At 38.5% G+C, this 20,141-nt stretch overlaps 1 protein-coding gene across 1 annotated transcript in view; it reads left to right on the top strand.

Annotated features, from left to right (window-relative positions):
- The window catches only part of lamb1a (laminin, beta 1a), a 72,926-nt gene that overhangs the window by 33,421 nt on the left and 19,364 nt on the right, over positions 1-20,141 (top strand). Inside the window, exons 23-24 of the mRNA XM_052033675.1 lie at positions 465-561; positions 18,059-18,428. Of these exons, the coding sequence (XP_051889635.1) occupies positions 465-561; positions 18,059-18,428 (467 nt within the window). The remainder of the gene's footprint in view (positions 1-464; positions 562-18,058; positions 18,429-20,141) is intronic.

The raw sequence follows: 20,141 nt of genomic DNA, 5'->3' as shown, positions 1-20,141 counted from the left end.
TGCAAACATTATTAGAACTTTTTTTTTACTAAACTTAAACATTAGCCAAAGTTTGAGGTTTGCTACTGTTTGGTCCATTTACACTTTGTTGTTCTTTGCTGTATATAGGTAAACAGTATAAGCAGGCATGGTAGTGTAGTGGTTAGCGTAATGCTTTACAGTGCCAGCGACCCAGGTTCAAATCCGGCCACTGTCTATAAGGAGTTTGTACGTTGTCCCCGTGTCTGCGTGGGTTTCCTCCGGGCGCTCCGGTTTCCTCCCACATTCCAAAGACCTACAAGTTAGGAAGTTGTGGGCATGCTATGTTGGCACCAGAAGCATGGTGACACTTGTGGGCTGCCCCCAGAACCCTCCACACAAAATGATGTATTTCACTGTGTGTTTTAATGTACATGTGACTAATAAGATATCTATCTATCTAAAAATAATGACCATCAATAGAATATGGTGCCTTTTTCCCCCAGTTTACAGGGCAATGTCAATGCATGGCTGGATTTGGAGGACGAACTTGCAGTGACTGCCAAGAATTCTTCTGGGGAGATCCTGATGTGGAATGTTTGAGTAAGTAGTTGTGCATGGAATGTTAAAGTTTATCTGTGGTTTCTCTTGACTAAAATTCCCAGACACGTTGGTTCAGTAAATATTGGTAACTTGTCCATTGCTATGAAAACTTTACTATCTGTTGTCCTATGGGTTTTGTGATGGTTGTTGATCTTGTGTTTTCATTTTTTTAATGGAATTTCACATAGTTGAAGTGCGTGTATATTTAAAAACAATACTGCAATTTTTGCTGGAAATGCTTAATTTTTGCAATTCTACCTTCAAAGTAATACAGAATTAGTTTTTCTATGCTGCACTGTATTTAGTATGTTCTGTTTTTTCAAGTTTTCAAATCTAATATATGATCAAGAGAAAATTGAGTACACATTACCTTTTGATGTTCCAAATATCTTTACTTGGAGATTACTGGAAGTATTTTCATCTAACTTTGATACTTATTTGTATGAGTGACAATGTTTACTATCCAATGTAGATTACAATGCATATGGTGTAGGTAGAATTCCTAGTACAATTAAGTGGCTGCCTATGGATTTGTGAAATATGTTAGGACAACTTGGCTATTGGGTGAAAAGATTTTGGAGTGTGAGTCTTCAGTTTTATGCCAGGGCTCGACCTGAAGTAATGGCGCATCCCTTTTGCCTCCACAGATGCTGCTTGACTTGCTGAGTTCCAGCAGTTTATTTTGAACCATTATGGGTGTTGTCCTGTAGCCTTGCTGTATTAACCTTGACACCAGAGTGAATATAACTGGCTTCTGTGATAGTGGACACCTGAATTTTTATTAGTGATCAGTGACCTTAAAGAACTTCTTGTACTTTTCAAAATACCAAAGAATTTAGAGAGTCATTTGAAGTAAATGGGCACTTTTTCAGATTTTAGATATCAACTCCACCAAAACAAATTTTATTAGAAGTTTGTGATCCATTGGACTTTTCTCCTATCTTCTGACTGTTCCTCATAACCAAGATCTAACGCATTTATTTCTGTGAGTGAATTTGTCAGTATGTGTTTTGTTGTTTCTGAGTAGGCTGACTAAAGAAAGGCAAGCTTGTTACAAAGTAATTCAAGCACGAAGTGATCAATCAAGCCAGTAGTTCCATGCCACTGTTCATGCTTCACACAAGCCTTCTCGCACCCTTTCTATCTGTCAACAGATCTTTCTGTTCCTTTTCTTGTTCTTAATTATGTAGCCTCCTCTAAATCCTTAATTTGTACTTGTGAGTTCCATGAGTTCCATTTTCTCATCATTCCAAGCCAAAAGAATATTCCTATTGTATCCATTAATTGACTTATTTGTAGTTGTCTGAATTTTATGTTCCCTCATTCTGGTGGTGGGTTGGTGGGGGGGGGGGGGGGGGGGGGAGGGGGAGGCGCGGTGGGAGTTATTGGAATATCTCTAGAACTATCCTTTATGCTACTTTGCCCTGATGCAGGGTCTCAACCCAAAATGTCAACTGATTGTTTGCCTCCACGAATGCTGCCTGACATGCTTTTTATTGTTTTCAGGTGCAACCTTTCAGTTCTATCATTATTCTGTAATTATTTGTTTTACTTTGTTTAACGCCTCTATTTCTTAAGATGAACTATTCAGAACATTCTTGTTGTCTAACAAGATTGTGCCCGTGTAACTGGACTTACTTTGCAATTCCATCCTCTGGAAAGACACCCAAGTCCTTTGCTGTTATTTTGGGAATGCATTTTGCTATATGGTGCATGATTACTAATAGCAGCTTCCTGAAGAGAATATAACTCTCACGTCTTTGCCACTAAGAATTATGGGGATGAGGTCTCTGCTTTGAAGAACTCTCTCCATTGGCACTCACAGTAGAACAGTGTTATGGGAGTTGGGACTGAGTTTTTATTGCAAGTGTTCAGAGGAGCGCATTCAAAGTCCCTCAAAAGTCATCAGTTTCAGGAAGACTATTGAGAAGACTACAGAATTACTGAGGCTGGCTATATACTCTGCCCATATTTGTCCAACATCTTTCTTTTCTACCCATTGTCTTGTGCATGCATGTTGTCTTGTGTATTACCAGTAAGTACATTGAGAATTTGTGACAGGTGCAAAATGATTTCAAGGGAATAAACATCAGTAACATTAACACTTTTTCTCTTCATCAGCAGTATATAAAGGGCTGTTATTATTAGTGAGTAAAACTGGGGAAAGGGGGAACATTTCTTTGTGTGGCCATGTGCCATCCCTGCAGTTAATTGGCACAGATCAAGTCCCATGCCATCTTTGATCCTCAGGAAAGGGCTCATCACATTACAGAGCTCCCAGTGCATATCTCTGTTTGTAGCTGCAATAAGTGAGATCTAGCAATGATGGGTGAAGTGCACACAGAATATATATTAAAATAAAGCTTGTGCACGTTGTTGCAGAGTGCTACAATGACCCTTCAATTCATTTCTCTTTGCCCATTTGTTCCTTCATTGAAAATACAAAATGCAAGTCAGTTCAATATTATTTGTAAGCTAGGAATGAGCACATGGATAATTTCATCCTATTCCCAAATGGTGATGTGCTGGGATCAATTGTGTCAGTTCCAATTTTGCAATGTATGTTGTTTAAGTGGGAAATATTTGCAATAAAATGTGCATGAGATGGCTTGTGTATGATTTATGCAATTTTAAAAAATGGGTACAAATGAGTCCAACCGTGAGGCTTATTACATATTGTGGAAGTGAATGGGGCACAGGTGGTTATGGAGGCTGGCTCTTTGGCTGTGCTTACAGAATCCTACATTAATCACTTGCAAGCTGTGAAATTATTTCCACACAAGGAAGTTGTATGACCATTTGCAGAAGTCACATTTTGGCAACGATGTTTTGTTTGTGCACATCTCATTAAGATGTATAGCAGTGCCATTTTTCATGGCCTCTGTTCTTGTAGTGTTTATGGAAGTGGGCTACAGATCCTGGATTATTGATTTTGGATGCAAGAGTTCGAATCCCAGGGTGGCAGGAGGAGAAATTTTGGATCCATTCAATTAAGTAAATCTAGAATAAATGAATATTAGTGACCACAAAACTATGGGATTGCAAGAAGAACCCATCTGGTTCACTGCTGTCCTTTACATTATGAAGATGGATGGAATGGCTTCCATGCTTGGTCTGGTCTAATTCTAAACATGGAAGTAGTGAGGTGGTAATTTGCTGGAGTCATTAACTATGTGCTACTCTTGTTGGTTATCGAACTTAAGGTGTAGCTAATGAGCACTTTTCATTCTAAATTTGCTGTTTGTGTTTGGTGTGAAAACTTTGGCAAATGTTCTGTAGCCAGTATATTAGCTAAAAACTCTGTTTGTGCACCAGAACTGAGATGTTGCAGAATTCAGACCTTGGGTGCTGTCAGTGGAGTTTCAGTTCTCCCTGTGACTCTGTGGGTTTCTTCACGGTGCTCCAGTTTCCTCTTGTATCGTAATTTGAAGTTGGTCAATGGACCAATAAATTACCCTAGTGTGTAGGTGAGTGGTAGAATCTGGAAGGATTTGAAGAGAATGAAGGCAGAATAAAAAATGGGATTAGTGTAAAATGGGTGGTTAATGGTCAATGTGGGCTTGATGGGCCAAAGGACCTGTTTCTGTACTCTATCACTCTGACTTTACTTAATTACACTCAAGGCTTCAGCACAAATCTTGCTCTCTAGTGGACAGCACTAATCCTCTATCCTCCTGAACACTTCTGAATCATGGACAATCTACAGCAAGTGTACCTCTAAACAGGAGTGATACCTCCAATGCTGTTTATGTGCACTGGAAGGATAAGCGAATGAGTGTTACACTCGGATGGCTCTGCTGAGAAGGCCATGTCATTTCCATGCCAGACTCGAACAACATATCGTTTTTTCCAAGCTCTGTCAAGGTAAGAGATTGCCAGGTAGATGGAGGAAAATATTCAAGGATATTCTTAAAGCCTTGGAAAAAGTGTAATATCCTCAGACTTGTCGGAATCTCTGGCCCAAGGAGGAGGAATGTTTGGGATGGCATTGAAGTCCATTGATTGGAAGCACACATGCCATAAAGGTTGAAGGAGGGGGTGCACCACCACCTAAAGTATCCACTCCACTGTACACCACCTACCCCACTGGTGGCAGTATATGGTCCCACATTGGTCTTGTGAGTCACCTGGGAGCCCATAGAACCAGTGTGGAAATGAGCTTTCCTTCATCTTGTGGGACAGTAAAAGGAGATTATTTGGTCACAAATGGTTAAAATAAGTAGAAGGAAACTGATAACTGCATCCCATCTGCAAAGGTTCATTAGGGTCTTAAACATGGAACAAATTACACTAAATATTGTGCTGTTGCCAAACTTGAAATCCACTGAGTGGGATGCATAGTTTAATTTGAAATGTTTAAGCTTGAAAAACATCTGCTTGCATTCCTTTTGCTAATCACTATTCTGCAATTTCCTGCTGGAAAATATACATTGAGAGCATTGGGTTTTGTGGTGATCCCCAGAAGAGTGCAGTGGCTGGAACGCTAACTGCACACAATGAGCTTGTACTGCAGTAGAGGTACCTTTTGGGAAGGGAAGGGAGACATTAAGATCCAGATTATGAATTGACTACCGCATGTATACTTGTTTATAATTCATATTCCTTTTTCCATGTGCATGAATTTCAGTCCTATATTATCGCAGTATTTTTTCCCTTTGCTGCCAGTAAATAACTTTGCATTCTGCGTTGCATTGCAAAATTTTGTAACTCCTTTTTAATACCATCAATAACTAACCATCAGTGTCTTTGTGAATCATGCATTATTTTAGCAAGTGTAATCAAAATCCATTCATATTTTGATAATTGAACTTGGGTTGGTACACTAAACATTCATTGTTCATTTTTAAAATAGCATAAATTGCTAATTTGGATTGAAGAAAGTTAGTTATAGAACTCAATGCTGAAGTTTAGACTTTTTAATACAGCTTTAAAATTAACTATTTTTTCAGCCCACTAATTGGACCAGAGTTCTGGGGGGATTTCCTGTTTAAATTTGTAAAATGAGATTCTGTCTCAAGACATAAGTAGTATTAAGTCCATATATAATGTAGACATTGTAGAACTTAACCATGATGCAAACTTGAAAGTTTGTGGAATGTATTGGGGCAATGAAGCAACCTTGTTTGACATGGAATGAAATTTTGTGATAGAGGAAATGAATTTGAAGCAAAGTAATTAACATTTTCTTTAAATATAATAACTCTTGGTGAACGAGCCATATGATGGATATAAGCAAATATACCAGATGGCAATTCCCATTAATTCATTGGTGTTACGGACTCAGTGAAAGTCCCCTTAAGATAGAGAGTGTGTGTGTGGGGCGTGCTTACGTCAATAGAAGATAAAGGACGTAATGACGTTGTTGAAGAAGTCAGAAGAAGAAGAAGAAAGAGAGAGAGAGAAGGGAGAGAGACACCAGCCTGCTTGTTTTCTCTATCGATGGATGAGAAACAATAACTGTGTTTGCCACTGAAATCCATGTATGGAAGTTGGAAGTAATCCGGTGGAGTTCACTTTGTTGCTGACCTGTAGAAGGAAACAGGTATTTGTATGTGGACGACCACGGTTCGGATGCTTTTCGGGGTGAGGAAGTCACTACCGAGTAAACACTGAAGTGTCGTTTGGGTTCCATCGTGGAACATTTGGATTTCGTATGTACTCTCTCTATGTTTTTCTACATCTACATCTTATCTTCAGACAACGGTGGTTGTTGAAGAAGCCCTTGCTCATGTTTCACCTTATGGCTTGCGGAACTGAACTTTAAGAACCATTCCGGAACTGAAAGTTTTGGACTTTGTCACACACACACACGAAGAGTTTAGTTTTGGGGTTAACGTTCGAGGTTTAACATTTTTGAATTCTAACATACTAACATTTTTACTTTTATTTTACGTATTATCATAAGTAGTGATTAATAAAATAGTTTTTAACACTGAATCATGCTCAGTGTGTTTCTTTTGTTGCTGGTTTGTGACATTGGTTACTACACTGAGGCAGTAGTGAAGAACTTCGGACACAAAACTACAATCTCATTTTCCACATCTGAAGCGGAAGGTGTATCGAGGAGCTCAAATGTAGACTCAGCCAGCTCCATCACAGGCACAACCCTCGCCATTGAGGACATCTTCAAGAGGTGGTGTCTCAAGAAGGCAGTATCCGTCATTAAGGACCCTCACCACCTGGGACATGCCCTCTTCATGTTACTACCAACGGGGAGGAGGTATAGGAGCCTGAAGACCCACACTTAGCATTTCAGGAACAGCTTCTTCCCCTCTGCCATCAGATTTCTGAACGTTCCATGAACCCACGAGCACTACCTCATTATTCCTCTTTTGCACTATTTATTTATTTTTGTAACTTATTGTAGTTTTTGTCTTTTGTCTTGCACAATACCACTGCCACAAAACAACAAATTTCAGGACATATGTCAGTGATCATAAATCTGATTCTGAACTTTTCTACAGAAGTGCACCTAATCTTAAGAACTAATGGGAAATTGTCCCAGCTATGGCCACTGCAGTCCAGAGCCATTGGCTGAACTGCAGTTTTCAGACACTTGCAAAAATGCATGATCACAGGGCAAGCTCCAAGGCATTATTAATGTTTTCTCTGAAATACGAGAGGGTGGATCTTGACATCCACAAGGCGAAGGCCCTTTACCAGCCTGTCTTCACTGCACCACACTGCCCACCAACAACAGAGGTTCACAGTGAGATGTTGGAAATGAAATGTGCCAGCAAAGCCTAGGGTTGATTTAAGGAAAAGTGGATTTGAAAATCAACACCAGAGACCTGGCACAAAACTTGTAGTCTTCCAGGCTGTGGTGATTCCTGCCCTCTAGATGCTTTTTGAGAGATGGGCTACCTGCAGTAGGCACTGAGGCACTAGAAAGATGCTACCAATGCTGTCTCTAAATTCGGAGAATGGGCAAACCAACGTCCCCAGCACTGAAAATCAAAAAAATTGCAGATGCTGGAAATCTAAAACAGAAAATGTCAGGAAAAACTCAGCAGTTCAGGCCACATCTGTCAGAAGGAAAACAGAGTCAAGGTTTTGGGTCAGAAGTCCTCGAGTTCTGACCTGCTGACTATTTCCCAGCACTGAAGCTCTGATTACACTCAGTGCCTGTGTTGGGCAGCTCTGTCATTCACATGCACAACATGAGAGTTCAAAAACTGATATCAAGCTCCATTCTGGGAAGAGATTACCAAGCAGACACAGGATGTACTTGTAGCCTCCTTGAAGAATGCATTGTCCTCAGTGATCCCTGGAAATGCCCACTCAAAGTAGAGGAGGAGCATTTGGGGTAGTGGCGAGAATCTTAAGTCCATGCCTCAGAAGCCCCATGTAAGTGGTGCCAGAAGCACAACAAGTCACAATCTACCCACTCACCTACTTCATCTGTGGAAGTTTCTGCAGTTCTTAGTGATGGTTTAGAGGTTGTTTATACTTGGCACCAAGTGAAGGTGAATGTGAACTGACTATCGATTGTGGGGGTTGGGGAAGAAAGGTCTTTTGCGTGCCTTCATACTAATGAAGACAGAATTCACACATACTTGTGAACAAAAATGAAAACTGCTCCCAATTACAATAAATGTACAGTGGATTAATGGGCAAACTCTGCTATTAATGTGGAGATATCTTTCATCCTATAACAGAAACATGGGTGGACTGTATTGTGTGGTGATCACGTGCAACTGACAACAGTATTTGGTCTTAAACTTATTAAATCTTGTGACTTTTGAGCAGGAAAATGAACTGCTCCAAAAAAGGGACTTATGGACAGCCTGATGCATCACTCTCATTGGAATAGTGAAGCATTTGAGTGAGAAATAAGATCGATTCTGCTACCAATCTATACAGATTCTTCTTTTTCAATCTTTTTATTAATTTTCAAATTAATACAGATTAATATATGTAACATCAATGATTATACATGTGATACACAGAGATCGGGAGGACAATCATGACATATATAATCATAAAGAATAAAAAATATATATTCTAGACCCCACGGTCTCTTAGTAAGCGAATATAATACAAAAAAAACAAAAGGAAAAGAAAAAGATTTATTGTATAATAAAAAAACCAAATCAAAAAATTATAAATAATAAATCGAAACAAACTAAAAAAAAATTTCAAAAGAAAAAAAACTGGACTGATATTTCTTGATGAAAAAAGAGCATTATTATGTTGTCAACTCCGCTCCTCTAAATTCAAAGGTTATTGAAAAGGGATCTATATCATATGAAAATATTGAATAAATGGACTCCAAACTTCCTCAAATTTAAGCGAAGAATCAACAGTGCCACTCCTAATTTTTTTTTAAGTTTAAACATGATACAGTTTGGGAAAGCCATTGAAAATTAGTAGGAGGTATTATTTATACAGACTCGGGGCATGATCTTTCCTAACATTTTTCTGGTTTATAACAGTACTAGTTGAGAATTTATAATTTCAGCAGCAAGAAATATTTGTGTACTTTAAATTTCAAGGGGCTGGTTAGGTGGGCATGAAAGTGGTAAATGAAATTCAGTTTGGAGAAGTGAGTAAATGCATCTGGGGAAGGACAAACAAATGCAGAATAAAATGAGAGTGCTAAAAATGTAGAGGAACAGAAGTCTTAAAACGTGTGTTCATAGATTCCTGAGGATAGTGAGACCAGTGTTTTTTGGCAGATGAGATGCTGCCTATAATGTTAAAACTGTGTGTATATATTTTTATAAAACACTTCAGACCACAGTTTTAGTGCTGAGGGCATGGTTCTGGTCACCACGCCACTGGAAGGATATGAAGACACTAGAGAGGAGATTTATGAGGATGTTGCTGAAGAATTAGTTATGAGCAATTTGTCTTGACTGGGCTTTTTTTGGAACACAGATCTAAAAATGAGAGTCCCAGAGAGGGTAAACAAAAAGGAATTATTTCCTTTACTAGAGAGAGAGAAAGGTTGAAGGATGAAAGGAAAGTTGAAAGAAAATCAAACAGCAGCAATGAAGATCTGGAACACACTACTTGAAAGGATGGGGGAAGTAGAAAATCTCACCACATTTATCAAAAGTAATTGACCACAGAATAATCTGTGTTGTTTGTTTTTTTTAAAAAAACTGACAGCTTGAAGGACTACAGAACAAGAGTTGAGAAGTGATGGGCTGTTCTTGGTGGGTGTAGATATGATGGGGCTCAATGGCTTCCTGTACTGTTACTTCTGCTTTAATGTAAAGGCTCATCATATTTCTCTTTTCATTGTTTTTAAGGAGAGGTTTTTAAACAAATAAAACCATCCAAAATTATCTAAAGGTATCCAAAGTTATTAATTAAAGTATTCAGCATAGTGTTTAATTAATGGATTTTTTGCATTGCTGCTTGAGCTAAACCATGTAAATTAGGAACATTCTTAAAACAATCTTTGAAAACCCAGCTGCTTTTTCATTTAAATGAAGGGATTAATTTGTGAATGAACAAAGAACCTTTTTAAAATTAATTCTGTAATGATTTTAAAATGTAAAGCTTGCAGATCATTTCAGAGATCAGTTTGACTGTCACGTGTGGATTTAGTATTAAAACATCACACAAAGAATAATTTGATACCTTTTGAAATGTGTTCTTAGAATAATGTTTGAGCTGTTCCCAATGTAATTAGAATAGGAATGAGAAATTTGGATTTATTTTTAGAAAATTGGACTTACCTAGTAAAATTTTCCTGGGCTTCACTCATGCAGTTGAGGTCAAAGATAAATAATTTGCACATTTTCATGTTCATGTAAAATTTGATTACGTGAAAGTGAGCTGATTCAATGGAAAAGTGTTTTTAAACTAGATGTAATTACTTTGAGAAACTTAATACCCTCCCAAACCATCCACATTGTAATGTCCCTGAATGCCATTACAGATGGTAGATTATTTTGTGGTCAAACATTGAACATCTGGCTTTCAGACTGCCTTGAAGTTTGCACTCAAACATGTCACAATATTGAAACTAAGCAATCCTCAGTGCTTCTGGTAGAAGTTAATAAACAACTTTGTTTAACTTCTGTCAGTTGATGTTTAATGAGCAAAAATAACATTCAATTTATAATGAATCTCAACTATATATTGAAAATATTTCTTTAATATTTTAAATTTCAACTACATGTATTGCTTTTATTAATTTTCCGTATCATTTTGTGAAGATGTGTTGCCTACTCTGGAGCACCAGTCACAGTTTTACTAAAGCATCACCAAATTGCAACTCTTTTTGCTCCTTGGGGTGAGTAGATGTTTGAATGTGGCAATTAATGTACTGTGCGATCTCAGAATTTCAACTTCCATGTTGTATCATAGCATGGGCACTTTAAATGGCTTGGAGTGTGAATAAGCTTTTGTAAAGTTTGTTAAATTGATGGCCTGTCAGTCAGATGTGATATCCTGCAGCTACCTTTTGATCTGTTGCACTCTGAGTGTCTGTTCCATCAGACACAATGCCACAACATGATGGTAATGATTTGTGTAAACTTGCGTAACTCTGTGAACTTCCAGACTGTAATTTATTCCTTTGTTTATCGGATTGATTTCCATTGTTAAAACATCTGTCTTTTGAGGTTAGTAATTTCCTGTTTTAGTAACATCCTCTGCAGCTCACTTTTAGATCAACTGACTGATTTAAATCCAGGTTGAACTACTACTTTCATCTTGTATGTGATCAAACTGGTCAGCATTAATTCATGTTGGGGGAAACATTAAATTGACTCTTTGCTTTTTCCTTCACCTCTTCATCCTGCAAAACAGCATGTGCTCCCCAGAAAATGTTATTCTTTTCCAAGCATGTCAGATGCAGTTGTGGAATATTTGTTCATAATTTTTGGAAATAATAGTGTATTTATTTCAAATGTAGTACCGTTATAGGAAAATCAAGCAAACAATTGTGTTGGTGTAAACATTTGCAGTTTGGCTGAGGATTTTTGGCAGGGGGTGGGGTAGGTGAAGGAGGGTAGAAAGAAAATAATGGGAGTGGGAACATTAGCTGTGACCCAGAGGGATTGCCTAGGAGGAGAAAGTAAACATTCTCATTCACAAATTGTAGAATTATTGGTGGAAATGTCAATCTGATGTAGCGAAGGTTGTCATACATAATGGTTAAAAAGGATGAAATATGAGATTCTGTGTAATCCAATTGAAATTTCATGATGGATAATTAAGGCAGAAGCTATATTTCAAGTTTTCAATCTGATTTCAGTAAAATGAAGTAGTGAAGTATAATTCATACTTTTTTAACTTTCTTGTTTGCTGTCTGAAAATTCTTCAGTTTTATTGGTTAGTTAGTCTGTTTGTTGTAATCCTTGTTAATGGATGCCAGGGAGTGCCTATAATTAGCACCAGTTGGTTTGGATTAGGGAAAAAAATAGACTGAAGCATTTTGCTTTGATACCAGTTTTTGTATTTTTAAGGTTACCAGTAAATATAATTCCTTTGCTGTTGGCCACCAAGTCCAGTTTGTTAATTAAGCCTCATTGCCCAAGTGTTGAAGCACTCAATTCTCAAGGTATTGTTTATGAAATTCAGAATGAAAGAGAGTGGTATTTTGTTATCATGTTTCATTGAGTCTCAGATGTATCAAAACTACTCAAAGTTATTAAGCAATTACAGAGTTAAGTCCATCAATGCAGCCACTTTCTGTTTAGAGAAGAATCTCAAAATTAAACCACCAAGATAACTGTTCAAATTTGAAACTGGTTGATGAAAGAATGTTGGCCAGAGTCCCATGAGGCATTGCTGCTGTTCTGAGCAGACGAATTGGATCAATGCAACAAGTTAAACTCTGCCAATATAATTGGTAACTGGTTTATTATTCTCACATGTACTGAGGTACAGTGAAAAGCTTTTGTTTGCATGCCATTCATAGATCATCCCATACAAGTATATCGAAGTAGTACACAAGGGAAAAACTATAACAGAATGCAGAATATAGTGTTGCAGTTACAGAGAAAGTACAGTGCAAGTAGACAAATAAGATACAGGGCATAACGAGGTAAATGGAGAGTTCACCTTTATCGTATGAGAGGTCCGTTCAAGTCTTAAAACAGTGGAGAAGAGAGACTAGTTTTCGTGATAGACTGGACTGTGCTTACAATTCTCTGCAATTTCTTGTAGTCTTGGGCAGAGCAGTTGCCGTACCAATCTGTGATGCATCTGGATAGGATGCTTTCTATGGTGCATCTGTAAAAATTGATGATGATCATCAGGGACATGTTGAATTTCCTTGACCTTCTGAGGATAAATGTATAAATTTGTTTTAATTTCTAACCAACATTTCCTGAGGGAACTGTTGATGAAAATGATTTTGACTGAATGAGAGCCTTTTATGAAATGAGATGGGGAACGGAAGGAGAAAAATGGTTAAATTCATAGCATGAGGTTGTAGCATAAAACAAAATACACTTTTGTTCAAAGATGGATATGGTGGAAAGGTGTTTAGGCTTCCAGATTAGGCAAGATTTCATTTACTGATGCAACAGGTTCAAGGTACCTAATAGCTTAATCAGAATACACAAAAAGACTGGTGCTGGAAAAAAAATGTCACATTGGCACTGAAGGGAAAGGTGTCACGAGCCTATTTCGGAACAGTAGAAATAGCTTTACTGTGCAACTAAGCATGCTATAGTTGGCCTTGGCATGTTTGGAATTGTCAGTGAAGTTGAAAGTATTCTGATGTTTGGCATCACCATTCCTGGTTTTGATAAGTACGTCATTCAGAGTTAATATTTAAAAATTGGTGCAAGCTGATTGAGGGGATTCCTTAAACATTAACTGTTTTTCAAGTAGTAAACTGTAGTAGTCCTTGCTGAAGTTTAACAAACAGATAATGTGGACTTGGGGTTTCCATTGCTGAATTTATAACTTGATACCTAGTTTTAGGCACAGTGAAGTGTTTTTTTTGTGTATTGGAGCCTTCCATCTTAATGACATTCTGGAAACTAGTCGAGATCCATATTTAACTTTGGGTTGGCAGGAATGAGATTATGCCTTTTTAAATGTTACCAAGGCTCTTTAGGTGCATTTAACTAGGTGCCTCTATTTTAGGATCAATAGTTTCTCTTTAGTATCTGGACTCTGGGTGGACTGGTTAAAAACTGATTCATTGTGTAACTCAAATTTTATACAGGCTGCCAAGAAGAGAGTTGTACACATACAGAACTCTGCTCCAGCAATTAAAACTTGAGTATACAGGGTATAGTTTGAAAGAATACATGGAGTCTCAACATTTAAACTAAACCCTGGTACGGTAAAATCAGGGTATATACTGTTGGATTTGCACTCCCAGGATTACTAGAGCTTTGTCTCCAGCCAAATTTTCCCTCCATTTGCTTTTGAGATAGAGTAGTTCGTAAGTTCGGATTTGCATTATGAAGTTAATCATGGTTCATAGCAGCATGAATCTTCTTGCTCCTAATGCTGTCAGCTCTTGGCATTCAAATGGATAACTATGCTACATTTTCCATAATTATTTTTGAGCTTCCTTCCCTGACAACTGCCATAAATTTTATGCTCCATGGTGCTATACATGGGAGATAGAAAGGGGAGATGTTTTGGTAGGATTGTTGATTTGGTACTGTCGTAGAATTTCATTTCCTGGTTTTGATTTTGAAACCTGGAAATAGAATACCAGGATAATGTTTAACCATACTTGTAGTTATTTTTAGCTTTTGCCCCTTTGTTAACACTTTACTGATGGTTAAACCCATTACTGCAAGCTCTAAATCAAGTAACCATAGTAATTATCTATCTTTTGGTATGAGCAAAGTGGGAAACATTTTATTGGCAGTTCTGTAATTCCTTTGCTAGTTGTGCATAGATCAGTTAATGCTATTGTATCCTTTAGGCAGAAACCTAAAATGAGTGAGGGACATATTCTGAATGCTCACAGTGAAGTGGACGTGGACTGCTGTTCTGGTGATATAAATAGCTGTTGAATAAACACAGGATTTAATTGTTTGCTGAGGGAATTGTGTGAATTAAGGTCAATCCGAACTAGTGAGTCTAGAGTTTTTCTTGCTGCTCTGGGCAAATGATAGGAGCACAAATTGCAAAACTGGGCACCCTGGTTGTGATCTCTTAGAATCGGTTCAAAATCACAAGGTGGAAGTTCTCATTTTGTTAATGTGCTAAGAGCTATGTGGTAGATTTTTTAACCTCCTGATTATCATGTGGAGCTCAAAATGAAGAACCCTTCTTAAGGCTTTTTAATCAATAAATTGATCATAACTAGATGCTTTGTAAAATGGAGGCATTAACCTTGGGGACATTGCTGTTGGTACATAATGCATGTAGTTGATCCCACCTTCAAATCTTCATTATACTTGGTGACCAATACTATCTACAGTTAGCACAAGTGTGCATCTGAACAGACATTAGACTGATGACAAGAATGGATACTGTTGTGACATCATCAGTTTTGGTGGGAACTGCTTCAGAACAGGACATAATTGCTGCTTAAATTCAAACTGATGTATGCTGTATTACAACCACTCTACATTGGTGTAAACAATCAGGTACATGAGATTTTGCATCATACTCAAGGCATGGAAGTGTTTTTGGAAGAAATAACAGTGGAAATTGATAACGTTGAGAGTGCCTGCACAGAATGATGCTATATGGGAGTACGACAAAGCTGCTCCAACTGAATGGGTTCTGAACTGTGTTATGTTAACAAATTTACTGTCACAGGATGCAAAAATTGTTTAATGGTGTAGTGCAAAGATTGTAGTAGTCTAAAATCCAAATTGTGGAGACCTAGTGGGAAGATTAGGTGAGATCGCCTATATTATTCAGTTGAAGGTCATGTCACAACACTGTTATGACCAGTTTATGCTATAATCAATGAATGAATTCAATAGAAGTTGTTAAGTATGCAAGATTGCTCTTTTGATCTATGTTTGAAAACTCACAACTTGGAGATGGCAGGAAATGGTGCCAAAGAACTTCATCCACTACAAAAGTTTACATTCATGGAGCAGTACACAAATGTGTTTGAGAGCAGTGTGAAGCAAAGGGGTGGGAATGGCACACATTGCTGTTAAGACGTGATGGAAACCATCCATCATGTTGAAATCATCAAAATGTTCTTGCTTTCAGGAAACGCGCATATATCCTGAGCATGCAAGTCTAAAGCTAGTGTACTTAAAGAATTTTTACCCCCCCCCCCCCCACCCCCTGCAGAGGGAAAGCTTTTACAGCAAGAAGACAGGAAATCTGTAAAATTTGGTTTGGTTAGAGCATGGGCATTTATATGGCAGGCAATTATTAGCCAGGGTACATGACTGAGAAGGTTTGGCCAAGTTCCATAGACAAAGAATGCAATGAATTTGAAAAGTTATGTGAGTGAAGTATTGAAGACTTCAGACCAGATGAATTGTCTAATGAGTCACAATGGGCAAAAAGAGCTACCAGTCTTTGTGATTGGTTATACTGAACGAATAAAAGTTGGTATGGAATCACAACAGAAATTGAAGCTGTAGTGAAAGTTGGTGTATAGCGTAGATGCTTCAAACTTGCACTTCGACATACTAATGAGGAAGTATGCAGAAGTATTCCGTGGTGCTGAAATGGGTATTAAAGCTCTCAGTTCCCATCCCCATATCAAAGCAGATGCAAAATAAATCAACTGCAAGCCTTGACCTGTTCCATATGGATCAAGAATGGAGTCAAGGGAGAGTTGGATAAATTGAAATGAAATTGAGTTCTAGTGAAGATGAGCCATAGTGATTGGGCACCACTTGTATAGTACTATCTAAAGTGAACAAAACTCTTGGAGTAGCCTGATTACAAGATGACCATGAACAGACAACTGAGGAATTGTAGATCCTTTGAAGCAGACAAAAATGCAAGGACCCAGACTAGACCTGTTGTGTGTATGCAAAGTTAAATGTGGATAAGGAGTCTCAGCAATACATCAAGTCCTCATTTATCTGCTGACTTGCCATCTATGGATCCACTTATTCGAGCTGCAAACGCTGGATGTGTTTTGAGCCTGGGGCAGGGTTAGGCTTGAGAGTGTGAGCCAGGTGGGCAGCTAGAGAGGGGTCAGGACTCAGAACATTGGTGATTAGGATTGTGGTCAGGCTCATGCATACTGAAACTGAAACTTGCATAGAAGTTGTTACATCCATGGAGGGGTTGACCTTTTTGCATGCATTAGTGGTATTCACATTTTTGTTGGTTATCCCTGGGAAATCTGTGCTCCTGTCCATCCTGAATAAAGAGTACTTAAAGTATTTGAAAATTAATACTGGGGGGGGGGGGGGGGGATGGGGTTTACTCCAACATTAAACCACCTTTTTGTGATGCAAAATTGGCACTGAAGATCTTTCTAGCTACGATGGGCAAGTTATTGTAAAGTAGAACTTTGCCATGGTAATAGCAATCTTAAATTGTGAAAGAAGCATAGTTGGAGAAAACTGGTTTCCTCAATTTCTATTACATAAACCTTTGGTCAAAGGTCACAAATTTTTTGAGCAATTTTTGATTCTAGGGCTGGAACACTGACAATAGTTGTGCAGAAAGTGCATTGATGTCCCCAGTCATTTACCTCAAATGTGATTGCATAATCGAATTTTGAAGTTTGATATAATATTCAATTTCAGATGCATTGTTAAAGTTAGCATATGAGAATTTGGATGTCGGGGGTGAAAGCATGTTCTTTGCACTTGAAAACAGTAGTGATTGCTGCAATAGAGTTGGTCATGATGGATAAAGATATTGCTCTTAAAATTAGTATCCAAAAATATTTAAGAAGGATGGATTGAATCAGACAAATGTCCAAATAAAGACTACCAATGGTACAATGGCACTGGAAGAAAAGTTGCAAGATTTTTGCAGTGACACCTTCATGAAGTGGATTGAATTTCATTAACGGGAAAGCTTGTGAATAAATTAAATGTGTAAATGAAATTAATATTTTAAGAAAAAGGGAAGTAGTGTTACGTGTGATTTTATTTAATTCTACTTTGCTATTTGACTTTGTTCCCTGGCGCTACTTGCATCCCAGTGCACTCCAATGTCGCGATTATTTTGATGCACCTGCCGTGAAAACTGGGCTTCCTCTTTGGTTAAACTGTGTGGTTCTTGTGTTACTTTCAGTGGTAGAGTACAGGATGTTGGCCTTTCACAAGAAAGTGCTGAGTCCTGGCTCTTCTATAGATCTTTCCACCAATTTTAAACAAATTCTGTTGTCTAGAAACCAATAAATGTGATTCCCAGTCACACAGTGAACAGCTATGAAGAGATCTCTGCACTACTTGCAACATAAGGTTTGGGATCTGTTGTCCCAATGTAGGTGCTAATCTGTAAAAGCAGTTTGAGCAAGAAGGAGACAGTGTAGACAAAAAGCTTTTGTTTGAGTACATCAAATGTCTGGGCCAGTCCTTTCAACTTTACCATATGGAAAGTGCTCTCAAAATTTGAGGATTTTTCATGAAGTTAATTTGATTGTTCATTTTGTTTTTTTACTTTTATCTTAAAGAATGTGATTGTAACGATCTTGGCATCGAGACACAGCAGTGTAACCAGACAGATGGACGCTGCATCTGTCGAAAAGGGATTGCTGGTGAACGCTGTGATAGATGTGCCCGAGGGTACTTCGGTACATTCCCTCACTGTGAACAGTGCCATGCGTGCTTCAGTCTCTGGGATAAAAAAATTGAAGAGCTGACCACTCAAAGCAAACGACTTGTAGAACAGGCTGATACAATCAAAGCCAATGGAGTTATTGGCCCTTATCAAGAAACAGTTAATGCTGTGCAGGAAAAGATTAATGAAATACAATCTCTGCTTGCTGCAAATCCTGCAACTGAACCACTTGACAATATTGAGGATCTTTTGGAAGAAGCCAGGTAAGTAGGCTCAGTTTACATTAATGTTCTCTCCCTTCTACATACAGGAGCAGAGTCCTGCACGTTACAATGTCAAGTTTGTTATTGAGAAATTGGTTGGAGACCTGGAAAGAGAGAGAAAGCAAGAATTACATGAATGTTGACTTTTGTATTCTTAAAATATCTCAGTGTCCTATTCAATGAAGTGTAGTCTCTATATTAGGGTCAGAGTTGTATAGCACAGAAATGGGCTCTTTGGCCCATTTTTTCCCCCCTCTCCCCCCCCCCCCCACCCCCAAGTCAGTCTTGCCTTTTCAAATGCCTCTCAAACATAATGATTGCATCTAATTCCACAACCTTTGGCAGTGCATTCCAGAATTTTTTAAAAAATTCCCCTCAAATCCCCTTTATAACTCCTTATCACTTTTCTTGATACCCCTACCACTGTGGAGAAAATATTGACTATCTGCCCTATCAATGTCCCTTATAATATTATTATTCTGTATTGGGTCACCTGTCAGCCTCTTTAGTTATGGGGAGAGATCGAATAGGCTGGGCTCATTTTCCCCAAAGCAAAGTCCTCCAATCCAGGCATCATCGTAATGAATCTCCTCTGCACTCTTTCCAGTGCAATCACATCCTTCCTACAGTGTGGCAACCAGAACTGCACAATACCCCAAGCACTGCCTAACTAGTGTTTTGTAAATTTGCAACATGATGACCCAACTTTGGCATTCTGTGCCCTAACCAGTGAAGGAACATGCCGTATGTACTCTGCCTTCACTCTGTACCTCTGCCACTTTCAAGGAACCATGGATTTGGACTTGAACCCCAAAGCCCCTCTGTTTATCAGTATTCCTTGGTGCCGACCATTTCTATTTGACTTCTCAAAATACATCACTTCACACTCGTTGGGATTAAATACCATCTGCCAATGCTCTGCCCAACTTTCAAACTGATCTGTATCCTATTGTAACCAGAGGCAACCTGCCTCACTATCTACATCACCAATTTTTTGTGTCATCCGTAAACTTGCTAATCATATGTTATGCATTCACATCCAGGTTGTTAATGTATATCACAAACAACACTGGTCCCAGCATTGATCCCTGTGGTACACCTCTGGTTACAGACTTCCAATCAGAAAAGCATCCCTCCACCATTACCCTCTTCCTTCAGTCACCTTGGATCCCATGTGCCTTAACGTTCTGGACCAGCCTACCATGCAGGACCTTGTTACGTGCCTTACTAAAATCCATGTAGACAACATATACTGCCCTGCCTGCATCAATCTTCATTACCTCCTCAAAAAAAAGTCCATCAAATTAGTGAGACAGGATTTCCCATGCTATTCCTAAATCAGTCCCTGCTATTCCAAATGTGTATAAATCCTATCCATTAGAATTTTCTCCAATAGTTTCCCAACCAATGATGCAGGGCTCACTGACCTGTAGTTAACTGACTTGTCCCTGCTGCCCTCCTTCAAGGAACAACATTAGCTCACCTCCTGTGTTTGTCTACCTCCTTTCTTGCTTCCCATGGCATGTTGGGATAGATTTCATCCAGCCCTGGGGATTTATCCACCCTTGTGCATTCCAAGACCTCTAACACCACCACTACATGTTCCAGCCTGTCAATTACATTTCCCTGAACTCACTATCTTCGACAGGTGCAGGTGGGGTATTGTTGGCTTGTACAAATCTTCCTTGATACTCAGGTTTATCTGTCAGAGAG

The sequence above is a fragment of the Pristis pectinata genome, chromosome 19 (assembly GCF_009764475.1).
Source record: "Pristis pectinata isolate sPriPec2 chromosome 19, sPriPec2.1.pri, whole genome shotgun sequence".
In the NCBI taxonomy this organism is placed as follows: domain Eukaryota; kingdom Metazoa; phylum Chordata; class Chondrichthyes; order Rhinopristiformes; family Pristidae; genus Pristis; species Pristis pectinata.
The sequence above is the reverse complement of the archived record's forward strand: the minus strand, read 5'-3'. Positions and strand labels throughout refer to the sequence as shown.